We start from the raw sequence: 27,649 nt of genomic DNA, 5'->3' as shown, positions 1-27,649 counted from the left end.
TCCTCGGACCATCCCACTGTGCCTGGGACAACTCCTGGTGGCCTCCTGCACTGGGCACTGCCCCCAAGCCCACGGACCACGCATGCAACCTGGGTTTCATCCTGGACTCCTCCCTCACGGTGACCAAGCAAGTCAACGCCGTCTCGTCCTCATGCTTCAACACCCTGCGCATGCTCCGAAAGATCTTCCGGTCGATCCCCACTGAAACCAGAAAGACGGTCACCCAGGCTCTCGTCACCAGCCGACTGGACTACGGGAATGCCCTCTATGCCGGAACCACAGCCAAACGACAGAAAAGACTCCAGTGCATACTGAACGCTTCTGCATGACTCATCCATGGCATCCCCCGACACAGCCACATCTCTGCCCACCTGAGAGACCCGCACTGGCTTCCCGTCAGCAAGAGGATCACATTCAGGCTCCTCATCCACGCACACAAGGCTCTTCACGACATGGGCCCGAATACCTCAACAACCGCCTCAGGTTCTACGCACCCACCCGCCTGCTCCGATCCGCCAGCCTCGCCCTCGCCACCATCCTACGGATTCGCATAACCACCACCGTAGGAAGATCTTTCTCCTACCTGGCGGCCAAGATGTGGAACTCCCTCCCCACCCACCTACGGCTGACCCAGGACCATCTCTCCTTCAGGAAGCAACTCAAGACCTGGCTCTTTGAGCAGTAGCAGCACCACCCCTTTTCCCCCAGTGCCTTGAGACCCTAGCGGGTGAGTAGCGCGCTCTATAAATGTTATTGATTGATTGATTAATTGACTGGAACCATGCCTCACAGCTACCTAGATACGACAAGGGTAAATTTACCAGTAAAGCATTCTTATGCTTCACAGAGGGCAGTAATCCGCACACCCAGCAATTTGTGGCATTTGTTGTATGGTGTACTTGATGAAGCATGTGCAGGAAAGCATTTTCAATATATGTCTGTCTATGTCTCTCCTTGTGCGGGGCCAATGTAACGAACAGATATTCAGATGGAGACAGGGTTGTTCCTATCGAAGTGTGTGGTGGATGGTTTTCTTCTAAATACCATACTACCCCAAACATTATAATTAATAGTATGAGAAAGAAGATTATTACTACTATCTTGCTCCTAGTGGACCAGCTAGACCAACCAGGACTGTGCTGCCCTAGCGGTGGGGCCGCTAAGGGTTGCTCCTCCTCCGTGACAGCACAGCCAAATGGGTACATGTGAAGAGCCTTATCTATTGGAGCCACAAAATACAACCAACCAGAAGGGCACAAGTCACCCAGCGTCCGTCTCGAGCCTCGCTGGTAGGTTCCTATTGTTTATCAACGGCGGTGCTATGAAGCACTCCCTCGAGATCTGCATGATCGCAGCCCTGGCTGGAAACAAATCCTCTTCTTTCAGGATAGGGTACCCTCCCTCCTGAGCAAATACCCTCAACAATCGTGTCCTGTGTCTGGAGCAGTGCACCAGTTTAACTTACCCTACTCTGTCACAGGCACCTCGGACCTGGTACTTACACCCTATTGTAACACAAGTGGTAACAGTTCCCAAAGTACTGAGAAACACAGCCGGATTATGGTTGCAAGTCAAAGCCCTAGTTGGCGACTATAAATGAAAAAGAAAGAAAGGCAAAAAGGGAAGTGAAAGGGAATGGAAATGTCTCTAAGTGTACGGGTTGGGATTCAATGAAGCAGGGGAATTTCTCCTTTAGATCTTAGTGCCCTCACACACTCTTGCGAATGTCATGCTTCATCATTGGGTGTTGTTCCTCATGAGGGTGGCGCTGCAGTCCTCCACGGGCCCCGCAAGAGGGCGCTTTATCGGAGAGCTTTTAGGAGACGCACCAGCTGTGCATGGGGGTGTGTGGGCCTAAAAAAAGGGGGTGCATGTGATCTCTAAAAAAGAGGGTTTTACCCTACTGGTACCTAATGAACTAATTTTATTCAGGGGTCCAGGAGGTAAAGGGTTATAGGATGTCGCCGTCCCTGAACCCTATTTTTATTACCATTTTATACTCACCTTTACACGGTCCTGAAGAACCGCACTAGGATCCATTAGGGACCAACACTGCACGAAACATCTCGACCTAACGTAGCACACTTTCACCATCACATACACGTATGAATTTCTAAGGGAAGCAGCAGAGCAATACTCCCCCCTCCATTTGTATTTGTTTCGTGGAGGTGCTTCACTTCCAGCGGTTGATTTTTATCCTTTACCTCCTGGACCCCTGAATAAAAGATCTAAAGGAGAAATTCCCCTGCTTCATTGAATCCCAACCTGTACACTTAGAGACATTTCCTTTCCCTTTCACGTCCCTTTTTATTATTCTTGCTTTTTGCCTTTCTTTCTTTCTCATTTATAGTGGCCAACTAGGGCTTTGACCTGCAACCATAATTCGGCTGCGTATCTCAGTACTTTGGGAACTGTTACCACTTGTGTTACATACGTGTTCTTGGGAGCATTGGTAATGGACCTGTCTTTTCCAAAAACGCTCCCGACCCCCCCCTTGTATGTTTGAAAAATGTACACCCTATTCTCAACTCCTTCCCTAATCCTTTGACTGTCCCTCTGGCACACTGTCCTTTTGCCAGGGGCGTAAGTTGTACCTGGCCACTCCAGGTACTGTGTCATCAACAAAGAGGGGCTAAAGCTCAGGGACGGCAGGGGACTGGGGCTCTACTGCTGCTGAAGGAGTTGGGACAGAGTATGGTCAAGCTCTGATCTCTGGCGGTATGGCTTCCTGTGATATGTTATCACTCTCCCCCTCCGTCTGCGCCCATGTCTGCTGGGCGTCAGAAAAAGGAACAATGTGAGGTACCTTCTCCCCTTCTTGGTCACCAACACCCTCTAGTACCCACGTATTATATGGAAGTAGGAGAGGAACCTTCTTGACATGCGTCCCATGCACCCAGTGCTTCCGGCCGTCGATCTTCACCACAGTTCGAGTAGCAAGGAGGACCAACAGGAGACCCTTTCAACGAGGCTCCAGACAGCTATTTCTCAGGAAATTCTTGACAAGGATGTAGTCTCCAGGCTGTAGTTGATGCCAAGGCCCCTCTAGTACTGGCTGCAGTGTGTCCTGAATCTGTTGATGAATAGAACGAAGAAATTTAGTTAACTCGTACATATAATCCACAAGCCGGGGGTACTCTATCTCGGGGAAGCGCTTAGGCCTTGGGATGCCCCAGATATTGGATGGGTGCTCAAAAACCACTTCATACCCTGCTCTAGAGTACGCAGTTGCCCTAGTAGATAACAAAGCCAAAGGTAACACATCTGGACATCTCAATCCTGTGCTTACTTATATCTTCGCTAACTTCAGTTTGAGAGTACCATTGTACTTTTCAACCATTGTACTTCTCAACCAGCACAGGAGCAATGTCCTTGTGGTGCCAGTCTTGACATTGTGGGAAGATTAGGAGAGAGACATGACCACAGACACAACCCTGCTCTGACCTTTCACACTGAGCATCAAGGCTGCAGTGTAATCCAGCAACAAGTGAAGCGCAGAGAGAGGAACTGGTCTGTGTGATCCTGCCCCAGCCCTAACACAATGCTAGTTACCTTGATTTAGACCACGCCCCTACTTGGATAGGCAATGCCCCCTTAAGAGCTTTGCCCCGCCCATTTCAGAGCACCCCAGTTTTCTTTTTCCCACTTCAAGCCCTGGGTATCCGTTGTCATTTTTGTTATGTCTTCTGGTGATGGAGCCCATGGCAGCTGCTATTTGTCTTTCTCCCAATATTGTAGGGGTCCCCACTCCTGCTGGCTCTTCATTAATACTTTTATAAGTGGGTGGTGTCTCCTTGCGATTACAGATCTGTGCCGCTTTCTCCCATCCTTTAGGTCCATTATCTCACACTTTGCCAAGATAGCTGGCTATAAAGGGAAAAGGGACAAAAGTGAAGATCTGCTCCTCTCCCGGATTATTTCTGTGACATCTTTTGCTGCCTATCTATTCCAATGCAGACTTGACAATATGTTACTTATCTCCCTACTTTGAGTGGTCGCTTTTTTCAATTGCTTATTTTAGTCGTTTAATTTACCGTCAAGCCCGTGGAACTCACTCCAAAAGAACATCGACTTTAGTTTCATATTTTGCATGGAAAACCCACACTCTCAAGAGGTTACAAGTACACTTTAAAATAAACAAAACATACAAAATGAAAGAGAATATAATAAATAACGAATTTATAGCTGTGCCTAAAACATTCATGGGCAAAACCAAACATCTAAGCTTTTTAAAAATGAAAGTGAATATTCATTGATTAGTGATTTTGGATGTGTGGTTAAACAATTTGGTTTGTGAGCAAGTGTAAGAATTGCCCAAAGTTTGGAAGGAAAGCTTTGTGCATGGACGAGTGGGTGAGCGCACAGAAGGATGAATGGGTGAGTGACTAGGTGAATGGAAGAGTATTAAATGAAAGAAACTTGAGTCCTTGGGCAGAAGGGTGAGTGAATGAATCAATGGAGGAATAGGATGAAAATACATGGATGAATCGGTGATGAAGTGCATGGATGAATGTAAGAGTGATGAATCAGTGAGTGCATGGATGGATAAACGGGTAAGATAATGGGTGGCCAGGGATAGTGTACTGGGATTACTCTGGACCGATTGCCAGTAGGAGGGTACTCTCCACTTCCCGCATTCTTTCATGGGATCACTCCCTCATTCATCCATTAAACCTTTCTTGAATTGGAAGGAATGAGTTGAGTTAGGTTGAGTACAGTAGGACCCCAGGCCTAGGAAAAAGAGCTCCACTTGTAAACCTCTCTACCCTATCAGTGGCTTCTGACTTGTTTGCTTACATTGCACAATAATGGAGATTCTTCCTTAACATGCGAGTCCTGACTTAGTGACGTGGAGAGTGTGTTGGGAGGGCAATGGCACCATTCAGTATTAAGAGGATGTGCTGCTCCGAAAACATCTTCACAAGTTATTCTATGTCTTTCTTTGAGAAGCTCAAACTCTGATAGCGTCCCAATAAAAACGGATATGCAAACGTCAACGCTGTTTCTAGGGTGAAAAGCCAGTTGTGTTAGAAAACTGAAAGGCTAAAATTGAAAATAAAATATATAATGACTGCTCCTGATGTATTTATGATTTAGTTTTCCATGTTTTATTGCATGACAAAATGCCAAAGGGCATCTGTCAGCTAGGCTCACAAAATCCACATTAAATTGATGCCCCTTAAAATAGAAGTTGTTTATTGTCCTCAGTTGCTAAATCATGAAATATGAAACACGCATAACATTAACAGACTAATTCAGCTATTTTTGTGACTCGCAACAAGTTTTAAAAGTTGAATTAAACTTGTCATTAGTTAAAATGGACGGTGGAAGGGAGTTGTAAGTGATCAGGCAGAGGAGATCTGACTATATAAAAGATGTTTATTAGCAAGGCTCACAGTTCAGCGAAGAGCTGAGCTAAGATCAATAAAAATGCAAACTACTAAAGCTGTTCCCTGCTGCTGTCAGAGTAAAAACAAAGGGCGCACATTTATGAGCCCTTTGCGCCTCCATTGCATCACTTTTTGTGACACTGCGGGGCTTACAAAATTAGCCATGTTGCGCCATATTTACAAAGTGACACATCTAAGCAGATGTGTCACTTTGTAAACCCTTGAGCTACGTTATACCTGCATCAGGTATAAAGTATGTGGGGTGCGCATTACCCAGCAAAAAAGGGCTTGTAGAAGTGCCACAGTAAAATCTATGAGATTTCACCGCAACACTTCTAAGACGCCACTGCGTCAAATCCTTACACCTGCTTCACTGCAGGCCCTTTCACATGGGGCTTGCCCCATGTGAAAGGACACATTGCTGGAGTTGTGTCCTTTTTCAGATACACCCTAGCAATGCCTAACCTTTGCACCTACAGGTATGTCAGAAATACTGATGTATCTGTAAATCCTTGCGACATGGAGCGCTGTACAATAAATACGCGCATCCATGGTGTCACAAGGCGTGCTCACTGAAAAGTGTTGCATCACTAGACTTTTCCTAAATTAGGCCCAAAGGCCTTTTTTATGAGGGTCCTTGCGCCACGGAAACATAACTTTTTTGTTCTGTTCCGTGGCGCAGGAGCCTGCTACATATTTATGAGGCAGCACTAAGAACTTTTTTGGGCTTAATGCTGCCTCGTAAATATTGTACCCTTTAATACAGTTTTCTATGTAAAAGGGGCATGCAATGGGTGTTGCTAGGGGTGTTCTCAGCAACATCCATGACTTTTTGACACTGCCCCAGATTATGCCCCAGATTTACGAGAAATTGTAACTCTGAGGCAGTGCCAAAAACATACGCCGCCAAGGGGAGGTGTAAGGGAGGCACAACGAGGAGAAATATCTTTATTACTCCTTGTTTTTCCTTTTTCTTTGTGTTCTGTATTCTGTAGCACACATAGAAAGAGGAAAAATCATATTTTGACTGTGTTTTGCAGGAATGTTCCCCTTCCTGCACAAAAGTAATCCTCCCTGCAATGCAGGCCCCCTTACACCATGGTGCACAGGTGCCTGCGTTGGTGCATGGCAGCCCATTGTGTGCCAACGCAGGGGAAAAGTACAGGAATGCATCATATCTGATAGATACGGCACATTCCTGCCCTTTTCTTTTGCTGTAGGGCAGCGCAGCAGGAAGGCTTGCATTGCTGCCCTACGGCAAAACCTCATAAATGAGGCCCAATTTCATCACATTGTCTCTTTTACCCTGAAATGTCCTTCATTACTCATTATGAAATTGGAAGTTGTTTGAGAAGAATCTCTTAGAAGGGCAGCAATATGCCTCCACTTAACTAGAAAGATCAAGTTTCTCTGGGATCTTTTTTTTTTATTTTTATTTATTTTTAAAAAATTTAAAATATCTTTTATTGTTTTTTTCCCAAAACAAATAACATAAAACATATACACATCAGTGCATATTCGTTACAAGGTTGCAGCCCACATTGGCTATGTTAACGGTGGAACAGTTACACAGTACATAAGCTTGGCTGCCCCCCTATTCACTGTCATTGTAAGAGGAAGTTAGTGTGAAAAGAGGGGAAAGGAAAGGAATTAAGGTGGGGGGAGAGATAGCATACAGAAGTTTACTTTCTTATGTGAGAGTCTGACAACCGGCTGGACAAGCCAGGTCTAACACGCATCCATACAACTCTACACAGCAAGCTGCCTTGCTACACAGCAGGAATGGGTGATGGACATGTAGTCATCATAGTGTGCTTATTTGTGTGGAAAGCTGTAGTTTCCAAGGACAAACAATCATCCCCAGAGTCCAGGACAATAGGCACTGTGCACCGTCTCTGAAGGTGACGAGCACCGTCACACTTGGAAATATGCATCCACTAATGCACACTCCATTTCTTCATTACCAAAGTTGTACTTCGACAGAGATGCACAAATCTCTTCAATCAGCCCCACTCACTCATAGCTGTACATGACTCCTCTATCAATCATCATTCAGACCCAGGAACCAAGTTTCTCTCACACAATAATGACAACCATATGATGCATTGACTCTCAGGACACATCTGCACCACCTACATTTGTGATATCATGTAATTGACAAACAAGCCTACCTGTATGTGAGCGGTATAAGTCATGCTGAGCCACACAATATAGGAGTGAGGATATTCTGTAACATGTACCTACCCTAGTTACCCACACGACTAGACCCAAACACCTCACCCTCCAAGCACCACAAAAAAACTATTCTTCATCCTGAATACCTAGCTCACCTTACACAGAAAATGTCTCTGTTTCACATCCTCCGGCTTTGCTCCAGGAAGGTAAATGGGCTCCTTAATAAAATAGCAGATCTGGAATTTGTTACCTATGTCAGGGCCTTAGTAGCTCTGCAAGAAACCTGGGCATTTGAGCCGCCACATCTCCAAGGTTTTTTACGTTTCTACAAAGGAGCAACGAAGATGGCAAAATGTGGCCCCCTGCAAGGAGGTTTAGTCATATATGTTGCAAACACAATTACTCACATTGCCCGCACTTGTGGTCCTAAAACTCAATCATCATTAGCTGTAACCGTATCTTTTCCATCAAAAACAAACACAAGCAACAGCAACACCACGATAATAAATGTGTACATCCAACCAAAAAATAAAATTAAACTAACTAAGGAAATGTGCAGTTTTGTGGAAACGAGCATAGGAGAAGGCCCTAATGCTGACCTCATCCTCACTTAAACTATAATTTAATGGGTTCCTCCATGGATGAAGAAATACTCCAGCAAAACACAATTTGGAACATCCCGCCGCAAGGAGAAGTACAACTGGGCAAACAAACAAAGTCAGGGCAATCAACTTTGGAGGAGCTGTAACATTTAAATCCAAGGGCATTAAATGGTAGAACAGCTGAAGATAACCCTCCAGTTACTTCATTCAGCTCTAACAGAACACGCTCAATACTGGACTATACCTTTGTCTCCCTATGTTTGTTTCAATGAATTGCATCGTTTCGGTTAGGCAATTAAGGTGACAGCGATCATCGGCCGCAGGAAATAGAGCTAAGAACCATCACACCAGCATTTGAACGTTGCTGGGTGCCACAGGGGGCAGACACCACTATCGACTTAAAAAAAATAAAATTTAAGTTAGCTGCTGGCAGCAAGATGCTGGAAAATTATAAACAGCACTTTAATGTCAGAGCTGGAAAAGGGGAAGTTCAGAAATGGCTAAACTTTCTAACAATGATGGAAGTATACACGTCCAAGATCAAACCATTTAGCCAGCAAAGGTTCAGCGGCACAAAACCTATTTCGATTTCTTCAAAGCAAGAAATCAAGCTTACAAAATAACATATCTATCGATCTTTGAGACACCTCCGGCACAAGCCCAATGACAAAAATCAACTGTAATTACTAAGGAGACAAAGGGCAGATCTGAAAAAACTGAAAAGGAATGTCAACAGAGCCATGGAGGAGGGATTCTGCGTAAAAATATTTGCTGACGTTAAACATAATATTAGCACCAGATTCTGGAATGCTATATATCAATTCATCCAACAAAATCATGATGGCATCTCCTCAAACATCGCAGAGGAAGATTGGGTCAAATATCTAAGTTCCCACTTCCAACAAAACAGTGAGCTCAGTGAACAGGATCAAAATAGTCAAAATGAACTAGACCCCCACATAACCAACAAGGATGGGGCAGAATGCAACACGATCGACTCTGGCAATAGAAGGGGAGGCTTATCACCTGAGGAATTGCAAATAACTCACGCAACAGCAATTAAACGGCAGATAGGCAAGGGAAGAAGGGAAGGTGCGCCTGGCCCAACTGGAATACCGCCAGCTTTATACAAACAGGAGGCAACCTACTGGGCAGAAGCACTGGAACCACTGTTTAGAGAAATTAGGATGCTAAACACCCTGCCTAAATCTTGGAAAGGGTCAATCATTTCCCCAATTTTCAATCTGGTGAAAAGTCAGCCCCACAAAACTATCGACTAGTGGCTTTATTAGACAATGAGGCAAAATATTTTGCTGGTACGTTATTAGAGGATCTCCAGGCATGGGCCACAGACAAATCTGCAATCCCTTTACAACAAACTGGATTTGTAAAATCAGTCAGGACTACAACCAACATTCTAAGCATGGCAATGCTTATGGACAAGGCTGAAGACACACGGACACCTCTATACGTATGTTTTATTGACTATAAGGCCGCATTTGTAGGGCTACAACGTCTCTTAAAGGCAACTCAGGACTTTTCTAAAGCAAATGACCTAACAATCAACTTGGCTAAAACGAGAACCATGATAATCATGGAAAAAAGGAGACAAACTGAAGCCTGGTTTTGAGGGGAAACTAAAATTGAGGATACAGCGCAATACAAATACCTGGGCGTGAAGTTGGATGGCGGGGGTCGCTACGAATCACAGAAGAATAGCATTAGGCGCAAAGGCCTAATGCTGGCTTCCACTTTAAAAACACTAAATTCAAAGTTGACGGGGCCATCGATCCTCCCTTTGATTGAGGTAGTTCGGGCAAAACTGCTGCCAACAATCACCTATGGCAGTGGAGCTCAGAAAGGCAGAGACGCTAAAATACTTGACGCCGTAGTATCAACTGTATATAGGATCATCTTTGGGCTGCCCAAACACACCTCACCGGCGCAAATTAGGCTTGAATTCGGTGTTCAAAAATAAACAGTTGCAAGGCAAGGAGCATTCATCATTCCATGGGACAAAGTACGAAAAGCTCCACATTGTACACTAAATGAACAGCTATGGAAGGAGATAGAACAACATTCCAAATCACCAACCGCAGAATATCTTTATAGCAGTTTAAATAGGTTGGGACTATGTCAGCTTTGGGAAACATCAGCAAACACTATTATTTTCAAAAAACTAGTGTGGAAAACAGTGAAACATCTTTTCCTTGTTGGAGAACAAGGCCACATTGACAAAAGGGCCAATGGCTGGATGACATTAAAGATATATACGGAGTCGGCCACCCAAGCCTATTTCAATCTGGGGTATGACAAGAATATAAAAATTGCTTTCATGGAGTACAGACTGGGGCTGTTACTCTGCAGTCAACATCTTCCTCCCTGGTTAAGAGAGAAAGCTGGCACTGCGTGCTGCTTATGTGGTTCAGCATCAGAAGATCTGCTGCATTTACTGTGCTCCTGCAAAAAAATGCTTAAAGAAGGGAAACAACTGTTGAGGCGACACTTTAATCAGAGGCAGATTCGCACCAGGAGGCACGCTCTACTGGCATGCTTTGCACCGAACGATCCACAATTGAATTGCTGCCTGGTGAAGTATCTGAAACTGTGCGATAGTAAAATGCCTGAAATGGAGACCTAAGGAATTTATGTGGGGAACACATGGGCAAATGTCCTGAGGTGCACTCAAGAAATTCCCCTCAAAGAAATTAACTTTTACATCTGCAGTACGCGGAGATCGGACAGTATAGTACCTGAGGGCGTGTTATACGCAAAAGAGGGGTGGTTCGCCAAGGTCAGCAGGGCTTGTCAATGGTCAGCAAAAAGCTTGGTAGGATGGTCTGGAACGCTCTGGCAGCAATTGAACAGAAATGATACATTTCGCTGTTAAAGCTGCTTCATTTTAGAAATCTTATTCTGTTTATTTTTTAGAAGCTTTTAAAATTAATAATTATGAAGGAATGCGTTGTGAATGTATATAAATTGTGTTCTTTTCTTTTGATAATGTTGGCATTTTGCAACGGTTTTAATTAACTTTGCAAATAAATTTATACCAATTATACCACTTCCTCCAGCTTTGACACATGCAGCATCTCAGACTCTTCTGCTTATGGCCTTCCTCCTGACACCACCTTCACCATCACCCAAGCCCACATCACATGTAGAATGCAGTACACCAATTCCCTCCTCTACTGCATCCCTTTACAGCTGCTATGCAACTGGAAAACTATCACACAGCAGTGTTTGACTATCACTAGAGCTACCTTGCAGCACACACATCACGCCTCCCTGTAGGACTTGGCCCTTTTTGGCTAAAGTCCCTAAACATTTTGCTTTCCCCCTAGATCTTTTTTCTGACATGGTGTTGCCAACTTAGAAGCTTTGGACACTTTACCACTACTAAACAGTGTCAAAGTGCAGGTGCTCCCTGTATAAAGTGTAATGGTAATTGGTTGTCCATGATTAGTATGTTTGCCTTACTAGTAAAGTTCCTAATAATGTGCACTATGTGTGCCAGTGCTGGTAATGCAAATGCTACTGGTGGGCCTGCAGCACTAATTGTGCCACCCACACAAGTAGCCTTAAAAAGGGAACACAGGCCTGCCATTGCAGGGCCTGCGTGCAGTTTTTGAACTGCCATGTTGTTCTGACAAGTGCACCCATTTGCCAGACCTTTCCCATCCCTTTTTATGCACATCAGAGACACAATGGTAGGCCCAAGGTATCCCCTGGGCAGGGTGCAGTGCATGTGAAAGGTAGGACATGTACTAAGGTGTGTACCATTTCCTGTCATTAAAATATTCTCCATTTCGTTTTTCACTGTTGAAAGGCCATCTTGCCCATAGGATAGAAAGGGAAGGCTGTGTAAAATGTTTTCCAGCCTATCCTCCCAAAAGCTTAAGATGGATAGTTGAAGTTTAGTATGCTTGAACTCACAATGTAATAACAGATCTTTCTAAGAAGGTGGTTTTTGCATTGTGTTGTTATAAGCCACTCTTTTAGAAGTGGCTGAATTTTAGTGCTCTAAACATTTCTATGTGTCTCTGCCTGGTTGTGGATTGACTGTCTGAAGTTGAAAGCTATAGGATCTGGGTAATGTCTTGACCCAGGGGAGGAGGTGAGACAGCAACAGGCTGACCTGCATTTGGAGTGTAGGGGGAGGAGTAGTCCCTAGAGGTGAAGAGGCCTGGGTTGCTGCTATAAAACAATTGTCCCATCTCCTGCTGGGTGATTGAGAATCCAGACCCCTACTAATCAAAGGAAGAAGGTATCACTGGCAAGGAGGCACCCAGAACTGGTTTGAACAGGGGTTAGTGCCTCCCTGAAACACAAATACTTCAAAGCCAATGAGGGGTATAACTATGAGAGTTGAAGCCCCTGAACTTTAGAGAAAGGCTTGATCAAGACTGAACAAAACAGGAGCTACTTTGTGGTCAAGAGGAACCTTTGCAAAGAAGGAAACAACTGAAGAGACTGAAGAAAAGGACTGACCCTTGCTGTGTGTTCTGGGGCTGGCCGGTAGTTTGCTGTTTCAGCCAAGGAAAGGCTAAAGGGACTTTCCTGTGTGCTGTGTCCCCCTGCTTGAAAGGACTTTGCTGTGCTGTGTCCTGAAATAACTTATCCCTAAGGGCCTGAGGTAAGCTGGCTCCCTGTTTCGGAAACACAGGCACACAAAAGTTTCCAGAAGAGACTCAGCAGCGCTGTGTGCGCTTGCTTGTTGCAGCCTGAGACCCTAGTAAGGTGTGCCCTGTGATCATGGCAGCTGGAGACCAGCGACACTGTGTGCATGTGCTTTTTGCAGCCTGAACCTTTTGTGAGGATTGTCCAGTTATTGTGTGCACTGGAATCCAAGTGAGTCACATCGTTGCTGTGTTATTGTATGATCTTGGGAGGAAACCTATTGCAGATATAGCTAAACTGCATCCCCCTTTGTACTGGCAGAGACTCTGGACTACTCCAGAACTTGCAGTATATGCGGCTGGGTTTCAAGATATAATAAGGGCAGACACCTCTCACCGAATTAAATGGCCATGGGCGTTTAGAGACACTCTATCAAGCATTGGCATGATCTCACTGTACAAGGACCCAATAAATTCCAATATTGGAAAAGGGTTCAGTATAATATACTTAGAATCAGTGAGTCGTCCTCTTTAACTGGCCTTTTCCTGGAAAGCAAACTAATCCCCAGGTTGGAATTATATTTGGATCAAATCACAGAGCCGCCTGACCTGAAACTATATTTCCAGTTTAGGATGGGTCCACTGCCATTAAGAGCATGTACTACTAGATGGGCTAAACCTGGTGTCGATATATGCCCGGTATGTCAGTCTAGTAAAGAACCACTAGTTCATCTATTGTACTCCTGTGTTGGATAGGATGTCCCATCCTGTGTCCGGCTGACAGCAATTTGTAAGCTCTTAGGGACAAGAAGGTCTAGCGCAATCAGAAAGAATACTTCAAACTGACACATCAACAACGATTGTAATAGCGATGGCAAAATACATGGGGTGGTCGTGGGCAATAAGATCACACTCCCTACGTCTAGCCTAGGTAAAATGAGGTAGTGATTAACTGTCCTAATTAGATACGCTTCGTAAATTGTAAAATCTGAAATCTTTTTAAATTAAGTTTTTATTATATGAGATTTTAATGGGTTTTAAATGTTGTATATATTTTTTCCATGCTGTTTCTTGTCCTTCCATTCAGGTTTTGCATTACATTGTAGCAGATGTTTTATGAAACTATTTTACCGGTATTTTGTATGTGCTTTTATATCTTAATTTGCCAAATAAAGCTTGTTTGGATTGGATTGGAAAGCCTCTGGGAAACTGAGCATCGTAATCCCGAAGGCAGAAAATCCTTTCTATGGGATTACAGGCAGGTCTCCAACTGGTGGATGGGCTCCTCGAGCCTGTCAGAAGCCAGATGGAATGACCGGCCAGTTTCAATTCTGACCGGCTGTATTGAAATCAGCTGGTCAGAATTGGAACGAACAATTTTGGTTGTGGAGAATCTGACATAAGGTCAGAAGCTTTACGACCAAGATCGTAATAGGCCCCAAAGCCTTTTCAGATAGCAAAAGTGGACTGTAGTGAGACCCAAAAAGTCTGTTTCACTTTGTCAAATATCCAGTTTGCTAGTGGTTTTAGGCCCCATTTTTGTGTTCTTCAATAAAGTTTTACAAGGGTACCTACCATTGAAGAGCAGGTCCAATGAACAGATGTACAAATCTTTAGAGTGAAAAAGGGGTTGTGGTCGCTAAAGACTCATAATTGGTGCTTTAATTTTAGCACTGATTAAATGTTTCAGAAAATATGCATGTTTATCTGAGTGAATATATTTTCAAAAGAAAATCTGCTTTCACTTCCAGAGCTGTATCATCATGTTAAAAGTAATTCATTTATTTTCTTTCAGTTTAAGAAATACGGTCAGAAAATGGAGACAGTGAGAAATCGGATATTTGAAATCATAAATAATGTCAATTTGGTAAGCTCTGTCTTATTGTAGCTAATTTATTACTCATTTATGTGTCGGAAGTTGAAAAATAATGACATTTCATTTCACTAAAATTGACAAAATGTTTGTTTTTCATAGGAAAGTGAAACCGTCATGTGTATAACACTTGAAGTAGAATTTGAGTACTTCTTAATTACGCATGGTCATCCTTGATGAAAGAGGCATGCTTTAAATGTTTAAGCTGTTGGGAAAACACTGTTATAATGAGTCATCAAAATCTCACCTACCTCTTGAGGAAAACAACCATTTTTCTGTGTCTTTAGATACTAACATGTAACTTTTGTTGTGAAAGAAAAAAAGGATAGTGGTGGTGCAATTTTATGCAATTGTACGTATATATATAATCAACCTGTCAATTGGATTTATATAGAGCTGCCAATCACCCGATAGGGTATGCAGGAACTTGCAGGTTCTGGGAGGCTCATTCCAACAGCCAGGTCTTGAAGCTACTCTGAAATACCGGACGATAGGTGATAGTTCTGGTCTGCATGGGGAGAGTGTTCTAGGTCTCCACTGAGATGTAAGTGAAGGTGCGCTGTCTACTTCTGTTTCAATAGATGTGAGGAATGTGGGCAAGTGATAGGTGGAGCGTAATCTCCTCAATGGTTGGTGGAAGTTCAGGTGCTGGGTATTAAAGGCAAGTCCTTGGGTGTGTAGAGCCTTGTCTGCATGGGTCAGCAGCTTGAATTAGTCTCTCTTCTGTATGGGGAACCAGTGGAGTTGCCTGGGGTGGGGTGGGGAGTGATGTGAGTTTGTCTGGTGAGGTCGATGATGAGTCTGGGTGTGGCGTTCTGTATGTTTTGCTGTTCATGTAAAAGGTGTGCAGCGATTCCTATGTAGAGAGTGTTTCCATAGTCCAGTCGGCTGGTGATGAGGGCCTGTGTCATGGTGCGTCAGGTGTGCAGGGGTAGCCGCTTGAGGTTTCTGCATTGCATGTGCAGAGTGAGGAAGGAGGAGGAGGAGATAGCATTGATGTGTGATTTCATGGCTAGCTTGTTATCTATGATGATTTAGAAGTTTCTGGCATGGGTGGTGGTTATGGGCGTGGGCCCCATGTCTGAGGGCCACTAGGTGTCACTGCATGGAATGCAGCTGTTGTAGAATATCAGAACTTCCGTCTTGTCTGTGTTCAGCTACTGAAATGTATGAGAATGAGCCCTAAGTGATGAACACTTGAGGGCTGTGATAGTGTTACAGATGCATTAAGTGGAGATACATGTCTGTGCCAATGTGCCACAATGGTAGTTGGAAGTTGCTTGCAACAATAAACCACTGACAAAATGGATTGAGGTTGTTGAGATGAACAGTCTGTGAGAGTGAGAGAAGTGAATGGTCGAGAGTAGCTAACTGCACCACTAAAGATCAACGCCTTGATTTCTCTTTCTGAAATGTAGATGTGCAAAGATGAAGGAGCAATAGAATGGGATACACTGGGAAGGAATGTATGGAACTATTTGCTGTAGAGCACCCTGGCTGTAGTAAGCACAGTGGTACAAATACCTTCAGGTCAATGTGGTCAATATGGAGCTGTTTGGCGGACCTGTCACCTGGAGAAATTCTTTGCAGTAGTTGCTCTCAGGGCTGCAGAGTTCTTGGGTCTAAAGTTGCACACAGAGGTGACCAAGTAGAACTGTTCAACATTTTGCTATGAGAGCCATCAAATACTAATGGGTCGATTACTATATCGTTAGGAAAGCATTCCGATCAATTCGGTTCCAGAATGCTTTCCACATGACACGGATCGGGGGACTCCGACTGAGCGATTTTGATGCATCCGGATGCTTCCGGATATGATTTGGTCAGACTCCAATTGACTTCAATGGGAGTCTGTGTTGCCGAACGAGAACACAGGCTCCTATGGCAAAAAGGGGTCGTGGGGAAAACCCTGTGACGGGCACCCCATGGTGCCTGCCACACTGTGCATTGTTGAAAACGGGGGTCCCTGGGTACTCCTACGGGCCCGATTCAGAAGGCCCCAGGTGAAGGGGGCATGCTACAGGCCCCCAAAGTCAGATTCCAACAGCAAAATAGTTTTGGAACAGCCGTTTGGGAAGGCTGTCTGAATCTGACATCCCCATTGCTTGGCTGGAAACATGCTCGATATACCGCAAAGATTGGGATCCGACCAACTCGGTTACTTCCAATGCCTTTCGGGAACCAAGTCAGAGAGTTTGAACGCTTCCCAGCCATCGTACGCCATTGTAATCGCTCATTGGGAAACGTGTCCGAGTTGGTCCGAAAGGCGGTTTCTGAATTGGATTCAGACTAATCGAATGCCGATCGAAGCCTTTCCTAACGACATTGTAATCGACCCCTGAGCCTTTTCCTGCCATTCTATTAGGCCCTGATTGAGGCTCTTCTGAGTGCCTGTTCCAGACGATGTTCAGCACCTTCTGTGACTTACCCAGTTGCTTGACCCAGTAGGCCCGCTCCCAGGATCCATCTTTCCTGATGCAACATCTAACTCTGGAGAGTCTTGAATTCCCTGAGCCCTAACTTAATGTGGAGCCATGGCTGCACATCAGTAAAACCAAGAAAATCTAAACTTGTGGCCCAGCCTAAACAACCTAGTAGTCTCGCCCCGTATCACATGAGGCCCACTTAAACACTGTGAAGATGTCAATGCAGCATCCCTTAGAACTGCAAACTGCGCCAATAGCACGTGCCAAGGAAAGTTTATCTAATACCGACCAAGCCAATTGCCAACACCAACTGGAGACTCTTTTCAATACATTTTGTCAGACTCTTAGGATGGAAATCTCACCCATTTGTCAATGGTTAGGTTTATTGAAGTCAAAATGGACTCTCTACAACCCTGTATGTGCCAGGCAACTCCTTACATTGGTAACCCAGTTGTCTGGACTGAAGGACTTAAGCAAGTGACAGGTAAGAATCATGCTCCATCGGTGAAATAAATACTCCTTCTTGCATGTCATCTGTTCATATAGGAAACATAGTCTGACTGGGGCAGTCCTCCAAACACCCTTCCTCTGATATAGCTATGGGAATTTCTTAACACACGGTTAACCCCGCAGAGGGATCCACCTCATCAGTTCTAAAACGGGAATGAGCCATTTTCGAAAATCAATGTTGGTACAACCATCCCATCTGACCGAGCAGTAATTAATCTCCCCCCTGCAGCCAGTCTCAATGTAATTGTCCTGGTTGGGGTTCCGCCTCTTCGAGCATCCCAGTCTGAATCTTCTCAGAAACTATTTAACAAAACTTTTAACTGGTTGGTCTGCTAAAATGGGCCTGTCTTTTTATCACTCTAAAGATATTTTATTTGTACGAAGGTGTGCTTGGATTAGGCATAATAAAGCTGAGATTGGGGGGCTGTATTGTTGTGAATTTTAGATTTGCATGGCTGACTTATAATTTGTTATTTATTACAAACCGTCACTTTTTAGAGAGAAGCTCTATTACCCTTCTCTTCCGGGATATTTTTATAAACCCCTTCATTCCATGAGACAGATGTATCTCCAATGCAGGTTCCCTGTTGGATCACCCAGGCACCTATCCTACGGTTGCACGGGCATACAATCACCGTCTGTGCCTTTCTCGAATATAACACGTTTAGTAGGAGTCTTAGCTAAGGTGCCTCCATTTGCACCTATAACTAGCTCATTCAACACTAGTAACCCTTTTTCTATTTCTACATCTAACAGGTTCAAAGTTCTTTCGGACATGGAGTGACTCCTGGAAGCTGATAATCAACACCCACATTTGGTCACAAGAGCTATTAGGCACAAAGGTCAAACTGCCCCCTTATAGCTCAGTCAAGGGTGCCTATTATCCATACTTAGCTGGAATGTAGCAGGTCTTAAAGGAAGGATCAACAATCCAGACTGGTTGGCGTTTGTATTTAGGCTTCATATAATTGCACTGCAGGAAACTTGGTCTCTTATTCCTATTTTTTTTATGGTTATGTCAGTTATTCTAAGCCTGCTACTCTTACTATCAGAGGAAGGGCCATGGGCGTCTTGTAGTATGTGTAAGTATAAACGAATGTGTAGACATAACAGTTGAATCAGAATCACCAGCCTTCTTAGGGGAAACATCCTTTACAATGTGGTGTTTACACCGCGGGGCCTTTACGGCGCAGCCATCACAACGCAAGTTGATACTACGACTTGCGCTGGATGGCGCTCTTGCTCAAGGAATAGTTTAATTTTCTATTCCAACACTTTCCCTACTGTTATGTGGGCTGGAGTTGGAATAGAAAATTAAAATAATCCACAATCCAGTGCCCTCCAACGCAAGTCGTAGTAACGACTTGCGTTGTGATAACTGCGTTGTAATGATAGCGCGGTGTATACACCGCGTTGTAATGACATACATCTCCTTCTTAGATTAAAAAATACGAGATAGATAATTTTTTAAAAATTTTATTTAATCAATTTTTATATCAATTATTTTGCTAACTCTGTTTGTACTAATTTAACTGATTTGTTCCTTTTTTTATTCAAACTTCAATCTCAGGAAGGTAACAAACCAAGACAGGTCTGTCATTTGGGATGTGGCGATTTTAATGCCAAGCAACAGGAGTGCACAATGGATTTAGGAGCGCACATGGAGGGTCGCAGAACACCTCAAGATGACAGAGGGACCAAGCTGAACAGACAATTAGTGATGCATGATTTAAAAGATTTATTTGACACTTTTCGAGGGGTGGCAACTGTAACATCAACTTTTCGAGGGACAGGTTTTGCCACAACTATTGATTATATAGTTATGAATACTAACTTTATGGCATGGTTTCTTAATGGGGAAGTACTAGTAACCGAGTGGGGCGATCATAATGCACTCTTCGCATCATCTCAATTGCCAGTGAGAAGACTCCTTGGCAAAACTAACATGATCCCCATTACTCAAAACTGAACAGGTGGCCTTAGGCTTATTTGGCAGCTTAAAAGCCCATTTAAAACCCTGACACTGCTAGTCAGACTGAAACAGGGTCTTTTCCTCAGCTGTTTAGTTGATGCTGGCAGCAATGAGATGACAACTAACTATAGCAGTTCAACTCAATCTGTTGAACAAGCTTTTCTTAAGCCCATCTGTCCAGACAAGGGGGTGCACGCTTGTTTGATGAGCATTGCTCAGCGGTTAACCCAAGAATGAGGAAGGCGCTATCTGCCTCCCCGAGGGTTTGGCCCGAGGTCTGGCAGGCACGCCATAATTTAATACTTCCATTAAACTTGAAAAGAAGAGCTTTATAAACAAGCATTTGAAATGCAATATGTCGCGCATTCGCGAGAGTTTAAGCTATTGGCATTGCAAATGACAATGCCTTTTATTTATCTGTTTTTATAATTAGCCCATAAATAAATGGCATTGTCATTTACAGTGCCAGTAGCTCATATTCTTGTAAATGCAATACCTATTTCATTTCAAAGAAGCGGCCGCCATTGTCCCGAGCTGCATGGAAAGTAAAAACGGGCATGATGCGCTGAATATTGCAGGAAAGCATGTTGTGTCTGCAGTAGGAGAAACGCATTAAAGAAAATAGTGCTTCCAGACTAAATAAGACCTACCGTGAAACAACAGAAGTAAAAGGTCTAGTCCTCATGGGTGGTTACAAATGAAGACAAGGCGGTACTAAGGAGGGACTAACAAGCCTATTAACGAATCAGAAGCCAGCATTTACAAAGGACAATGACACAAGCCAATGAAAAATATTGGCTGAGTTTCAAGTTTATACTCAAATACAGCATGCCTCGCAGAGCATGAGCTGCCCAGGCTCGACCTAAAAAGGATTGATAACTATGCATACACCAGTACCGCTAAAGACGACCAAAAATATATGGAGGGTGGAGGCATTGGCATGCCCAGCTCAGGCAGCCCCCACCCCTCAATCCAATTAAAAAAATTCCCTGGCATCTAATGGGCAGAATGAGTGTAATTTTGCTCTGGGGGGGGCATTGGCATGCCATATTGGGTCATGACAAAAAGGGGAGGGGAGGGTCACAGGGACATATTCATATTTAAAGACCACTCTTGGTTCAAGTCCCCAGCACAATATCCAATACACAGAAGGAACACAAGGGGTCTGAAGCAACACATCGTGTGGCTAACTATCCTACACTCGAAACTAGATTTGAAAGGGGGTACCCTAGTTACCCTAGATAGCTACAAAAATGCAGAAAATATGATGGGTCAGTGTGCATGAAAACACGTACATACAGTATCAGAGTACTCAATCTCAATTGCTCAAAAGTGGATAACCATCAAATATGAACTTAGTGATCAGTCCTATCATTTGGTTCTCCCATAACACGTGGTCGGTCCCTTGATCATCGAGACCATTTAACCACGGATGTGCTAGTGGAGCAAGATCGAGTCCATAGGCACTCATGGACGACCATGCGACAGCTGATCAATGATGGTTTCAAAAGATATAATAAAGGTGCAGGGCAAAAGTAATATAGTGGTGATAGTAAAATAGAGTGGAATGTCCTAACAAAGACTTTATTCAACAGAGAACACACCCCCTAGTTAAAAACAGAACAGTGCAGGAGACAGTGGAAACAAATATCTGTCGTAAAACAAGGCCAACATGTTTCTAACTAACGGGGCATATAGTCCCCCGGCTTTCATCAGGGCCTCTGCTCTAGATATATTGCTACTGCTGGAATGTGATGTGAATAATGATATGACAAAAAAACGGAAAGGTTGGAACAAATACAAACTGTGAGAAGCTAATCCTCCAAGCCAGTGAATGCTGAAACACATCTAGAAAAGGATGCAGAGAAACAATAACAAACTATAAACATTCGTGTGATAATACTCCTGTATGTAAAAACTAATCATGCACCATTCCCATACCACATTAATAAAAAATAAAGTTCTTTTGTCTCACCCAGCGTGACCGGGGACTGGACCTCACCTCACCTGGTCCGTGCTCAGGTATACCGAGGCCCCGCTCTAAAAATCAAGAGACAGTAACCAGAGAGAAACCGTGATGTTCATACTCCTGAAGGTATCACAGCCCCTTATGGTTAGACACATTAGTCCCTTGACCGCAAACAAATCCGCCCACATGGCGTCCCTCTCTCAACTCCAATACTAGTCCTTTAACATTTCGTATTCTGAAATATGCCAGCAGTTTTATTAATCTTCTTTACAACAAAGGTGAAGTGAAGACAGATCTGGCACCTTCTGTATTACAACAAACACACTGGGAGTAGAGGGTCCTAGGGGAAGTTTACAGACCCAAACCTGCCATGACCCCCAACAACGTCATTACACCAACAGAAGATAGCAGTGAGTCTAGAAATGAGAGTATGTGCCTTAAGTATGTATCTGAATTTAAATGATAGAAAAATCTAAATAATAGAAAAATCTATCCATGGAACATCATCTGAGTGTATGAGTTCCCATCAGTCACTCACTAGACCGCCCTTCATCATTTGGGTACCATCACACTCTGGAGAAGCAAGTGTCCACAATAGATTGGCAGATATTGTAAGCCTAAACTATATCAAACATAGAAGGAAGGCGTGTCTATCTGTCAAGGTGACTGAATAGCAGTACAGAAAAAGGTGAAAGTGAATAAATGAACAAGAAAAGTAACTGTTAAGATTGGGTAGTGACAAGGGAAAAACCATTTATTTTGTACCCCTTCAGCCCCAAAGTCTAAAATCAGTGCAATAGTAGTACAAACAAATAACTACTGTGGAGTATCTTAGGTCGACATGTTTCTGCAGACTGTTGGAGCCGAAAAGGTCTCCTGCTGCTTCTTCAGGACCATTAAATGCTACTGCTTATAAGAAAAAAATAAATCAATATCACCTTAAGTGTGATTTGTTACCATCTTCCTGACTTCATCGGTACAATCATCCCAGATGGAAAAAACAGATACATACAAAAGAAAAAGAAACACATATGGCATCATTATTATATGCCTGAATTGTAAAATTGATACAATTCTATTCTTTGGCTGATAAATTAAAAGCCAATACTGACAGTCTAGGCTTTGTCAAAATCTCATCCTACTCACTCACCTTTTTGGCAGGAAGGAAAAACCCCACCTCACCTTGCTTCAGCTCAGGTACGTGGAGCACCGCTCTGGCGGAGGGAATAAAAAGTATATTTACACTAAGAAAATACACATCCCATGAACTGTAGTGATCTGTCTAAGTGCGAACAACCGATCAATACCAAACATTTTCACAATTCCAAAAGCAGCCAAGCCATTTCATTTGGTTGTCACCAAGTAATCTATAGCTAGCTGGTTGGGAACCATCTTTAAAAGCAAGCAGGTCCGTAATTGCGGGACAACTTATTCGAAAGCACTTAACAAAAAATTTAACCATTCCTTGTTTTATCAAGCATGCTCCCATACTGGTAAGGTTATGATGTAATTAAACCGTATCATCTCCCAAGCCAGGGCCTGCAGAATGAAGGACATGCCAGCGCTATGTAGGGAGAAACACCAGCTGAGTCATATGCATTAGCCTGTTGGCGCAGCTTCATAACTCGGCACAAATCAGCAGTAGTCGTCAGTAAAGTTCAGCCTACTTGCGCTATATCCTCACTCAACGAGAGCGTGCTGAATTATAGGACCACTGTGTATCATGCCATTCGGCAAGGGCCAGCAGAATGAGGGACCTACCAGTGCTATGTCGGCCGAAAGGCCACCTTACTATTACACATTAGCCTGTTTATGCATCTTCACAAGTCGGCACAAATCAGCAACGCCGTGAGTGGAAATCAGCGTGCTGGCGCTAATTCAGTACCAAAGGAAAACGTGCTGATTTATAGGGCCACCGTGTATTATGCCGCTCACTCACCTCTCCGTCGGTACCCCGGACGTCCCTCTGGGCTGTCTGATGGGGAGGTACCGACATGGAGATGAATCGCCATTTTCATTACTTTGGAAGACGGCATCGCGTCAGGCGTCTGACGTCATTAGAGCGTGCCGCTGTTACAAAGCCGGGAAATGTAGTTTTTAAACGGCCGACTTTGTAGTTCTTTAGCATCATTAGCGTGTGCCTCTACTGGAAAGCCGGTTAATGTAGTTTGGTAGACCGGCTTCGTATTTATAGGCACAAAGACGCTGCATTTTTTGTAAATAGTCGACTGATACCCATCTCATGACGTTATAAGGGATGATGCATGTCCTACCCCTCATAGCGCTGAGCTCTACTTGTATATTAGCCCCTTATGACTGATACCGAGATTGATAAAATCACAGACCACAAAATCACAAGCGGGTAATAATTAACCCAACTGCAACAGGGCAATGATATTAAAATTACTCAATGTCATCAGACTGTTAAACTTTGACAGTGTGTCTCAGTATGTTTTGGTCTCGTATATGTGTCCGCCAAATGTCTAAAGGTCACCTGTGGATGAGTACTGTACAATGATATTAGGGCTAACACGAGTATCACTTATAATGACATCCAAGGGATGTCTTCGTTTAGCCCTAATTTATCTGTCTTCATCCTGAACACCCATTTCTGTTCACACTTGAACAAGAAAGTCGAAGCATCAACTCCAGATGGAATCAGTGGTTGATCTAAAACTGTCCATCGAAGATCAGTTGGTTGGTGTCCCATCCCCAAAAAGTGGTTGGTTAGTTTTGTCGCTTGTTTGGAACACCTGACTGTGCTCTTATGTTCTGAGATCCTCACTTTGATTTTTCTAGTTGTCATCCCTATATATTTCTTATTACAGGGGCAGGTGATCAAATAAATGAGGTTCATACTATTACAGTTAGTAAACCTTCTTAGCTGCCAGGGGTGGTCTGTGCCTATGTCGATTGTCAAGGTCTTAGCAGTTTGTGGGCAGGCAGCACAACTACCGCATGGGTAGTGACCAGTGACCGCTGGCATGTCCCAAAGGGTCCCTACGACTCGCGGGGTGATTTCTTTGGGTCTGGTATGGATAAGCTGGTCTCTCAGACTCTTTCCCCTTTTGAAGGCAAACAGAGGAGATGGTAGTATGTCTGTGCCCGTGCTCAAAATCCTCCAGTGTTTTTTCACAATCTTCTGGATTTGGTTGGATTGTGTGCAAAACGTGTTAACGCACGTAATCCGTTCCTGTTTTGGCTTGGGTGGCAGGATCTCGAGTAAACTCTCCCTATTGTTATTGGACGCTCTTTTCTTGGCAGTACGGATAAGATGTTTAGGGTAGTGCTTCTCTACTAAATTGGCTGACAAAGTTTTAGAGTGAGTCTCAAAAGCAAGTTTCGTGGAGCAGTTCCTCTGAATTCGGAGAAATTGCCCAAAGGGCAAATTGTCCCTCAAGGCCTTGGGGTGACAACTTCTGTAGTCCAAAAGCGCATTCTTCGCTAGAGGTTTACGATATAGTTCAGACTGGATGTAATCAATAGATCTAAGAAAGCCAATTGTTGCTTATCAAATTCCATGGTAAATTTGAGAAAACGATTTCTCTCATTCAACCAAGTAAAGAATAGCTGTAGGTCATCAACTGTCCCTCGCCACACCACCAGGACATCATCTATATATCTTTTCCACAGTCGCAGACTCCCTAGATGTGGGTTGGTGTCTGCGAAGATATGGTCTCCCTCAAATTTATGTACATACAGGTTAGCGAGACTAGGAGCAAAAACGCTGCCCATGCTAGTCCCGCTAACCTGCAAGTAGATGGAATCCTCATACTGAAAAAAGTTTTCAGTCATTGCCACAGTTGCCAAGGTCATGATTAGTCTAACCGGTGTAATGGAACTCAGATCTCTCTCTGATAGAAGCCCTTCTATCACCTCCAAAGTCTCTGTCTGAGGGATGGACGTATACAAGCTTTCGACATCAAAGGACACCAAGATGTCAAGATCTCAACGAGAGCACGAGACCTCACTCAACGAGAGCACGCTCTCGTTGAGTGAAGATATAGCGCAAGTAGGCTGAACTTTACTGACGACTACTGCTGATTTGTGCCGAGTTAGGAAGCTGCGCCAACAGGCTAATGCATATGACTCAGCTGGTCTTTCTCCCTACATAGCGCTGGCATGTCCTTCATTCTGCAGGCCCTGGCTTGGGAGATGATACGGTTTAATTACATCATAACCTTACCAGTATGGGAGCATGCTTGCTAAAACAAGGAATGGTTAAATTTTTTGTTAAGTGCTTTCGAATAAGTTGTCCCGCAATTACGGACCTGCTTGCTTTTAAAGATGGTTCCCAACCAGCTAGCTATAGATTACTTGGTGACAACCAAATGAAATGGCTTGGCTGCTTTTGGAATTGTGAAAATGTTTGGTATTGATCGGTTGTTCGCACTTAGACAGATCACTACAGTTCATGGGATGTGCATTTTCTTAGTGTAAATATACTTTTTATTCCCTCCGCCAGAGCGGTGCTCCACGTACCTGAGCTGAAGCCAGGTGAGGTGGGGTTTTTCCTTCCTGCCAAAAAGGTGAGTGAGTAGGATGAGATTTTGACAAAGCCTAGACTGTCAGTATTGGCTTTTAATTTATCAGCCAAAGAATAGAATTGTATCAATTTTACAATTCAGGCATATAATAATGATGCCATATGTGTTTCTTTTTCTTTTGTATGTATCTGTTTTTTCCATCTGGGATGATTGTACCGATGAAGTCAGGAAGATGGTAACAAATCACACTTATGGTGATATTGATTTATTTTTTTCTTATAAGCAGTAGCATTTAATGGTCCTGAAGAAGCAGCAGGAGACCTTTTCGGCTCCAACAGTCTGCAGAAACATGTCGACCTAAGATACTCCACAGTAGTTATTTGTTTGTACTACTATTGCACTGATTTTAGACTTTGGGGCTGAAGGGGTACAACATAAATGGTTTTTCCCTTGTCACTACCCAATCTTAACAGTTACTTTTCTTGTTCATTTATTCACTTTCACCTTTTTCTGCACTGCTATTCAGTCACCTTGACACATAGACACGCCTTCCTTCTATGTTTGATATAGTTTAGGCTTACAATATCTGCTAATCTATTGTGGACACTTGCTTCTCCAGAGTGTGATGGTACCCAAATGATGAAGGGCGGTCTAGTGAGTGACTGATGGGAACTCATACACTCAGATGATGTTCCATGGATAGATTTTTCTATTATTTAGATTTTTCTATCATTTAAATTCAGATACATACTTAAGGCACATACTCTCATTTCTAGACTCACTGCTACCTTCTGTATTACTCCTAAGTTGCTAGCACAGATATATTCTGAAAATCATATATAATATGTTATTTTTACCAAGGCTTTTATCAGTTTATTGTCCGCTTGTTGTTTCTGTTTAGGGTGGATGTAGGTATTGATTACTATTACATCTTGAGGCTGTTTAGGTAACCGGAGTGAAATCTTTACCACCTGTATAGCGCTAGGAGGAGGTATGTGAGATTCTATTATCATAATCTCGCCTATTGTTGCTATTGAGGCAAAAATCATCAGGCCCCCCGATCTGCGACCAAAGGTGAAATTTTTATTTGCTGGAAGGCAACAAGATGTAAACCCTTGCAGATCAAATGCCTTTTCCTCCCAGGTTTCTTGGAGCAGTAGCAGGTCAAATGAGTTTAGATATTGTAGAAACTCAGGGTTGTTGCTTTTGCTGGCTAGGTCATTGATATTCCAAGTGCATGCGCTGATTTCCCTGGTCTTTTCTAAGGGATTATCAAAGTTCTTTCCCCTTTGTCAATTTGTATGGTTAGTTATGTTGATTGTTCATTGAATTGACTTCCAATTGAGGAGGGTGACCGGCAAAACATTACCACAATGCCTTGGTTCTTGTGCAGAAGAAAGTGTTTTTGTATCTTGGGAGTGCACCCTAGAAGAATTACTCCTAGCTCCTTTTAGTACTGAGATGGTGTTTTTTCGCCCCGGTGACCTGATAAGCGGTAAAAAAGGTGTTGGATCGCGAGGTTGCTTTTCAAGTCTCAGATTAATCCCCCATTGTTGGAACGTTGCTTCTTCTTCCAAACTTTTCTTAGCTATCTCTTTGGAGTTCCAGGTTGCTTTTGTTGTTTCT

The 27,649-nt window shown here is 43.5% G+C and overlaps 1 protein-coding gene across 4 annotated transcripts in view; it reads left to right on the top strand.

Moving 5' to 3' along the window:
- The window catches only part of LOC144791749 (disintegrin and metalloproteinase domain-containing protein 28-like), a 3,662,699-nt gene that overhangs the window by 1,471,190 nt on the left and 2,163,860 nt on the right, over nucleotides 1-27,649 (top strand). For all 4 annotated transcript variants that reach the window (XM_078666520.1, XM_078666519.1, XM_078666518.1 and 1 more), the window contains one exon: nucleotides 14,582-14,653. In XM_078666520.1, coding sequence (XP_078522646.1) covers nucleotides 14,582-14,653 — 72 coding nt within the window. The remainder of the gene's footprint in view (nucleotides 1-14,581; nucleotides 14,654-27,649) is intronic.

This window comes from Lissotriton helveticus, chromosome 11 (assembly GCF_964261635.1).
Source record: "Lissotriton helveticus chromosome 11, aLisHel1.1, whole genome shotgun sequence".
NCBI lineage: Eukaryota > Metazoa > Chordata > Amphibia > Caudata > Salamandridae > Lissotriton > Lissotriton helveticus.
Note: the sequence above shows the minus strand (reverse complement) of the source record. Positions and strands in the feature narration are given on the sequence as shown.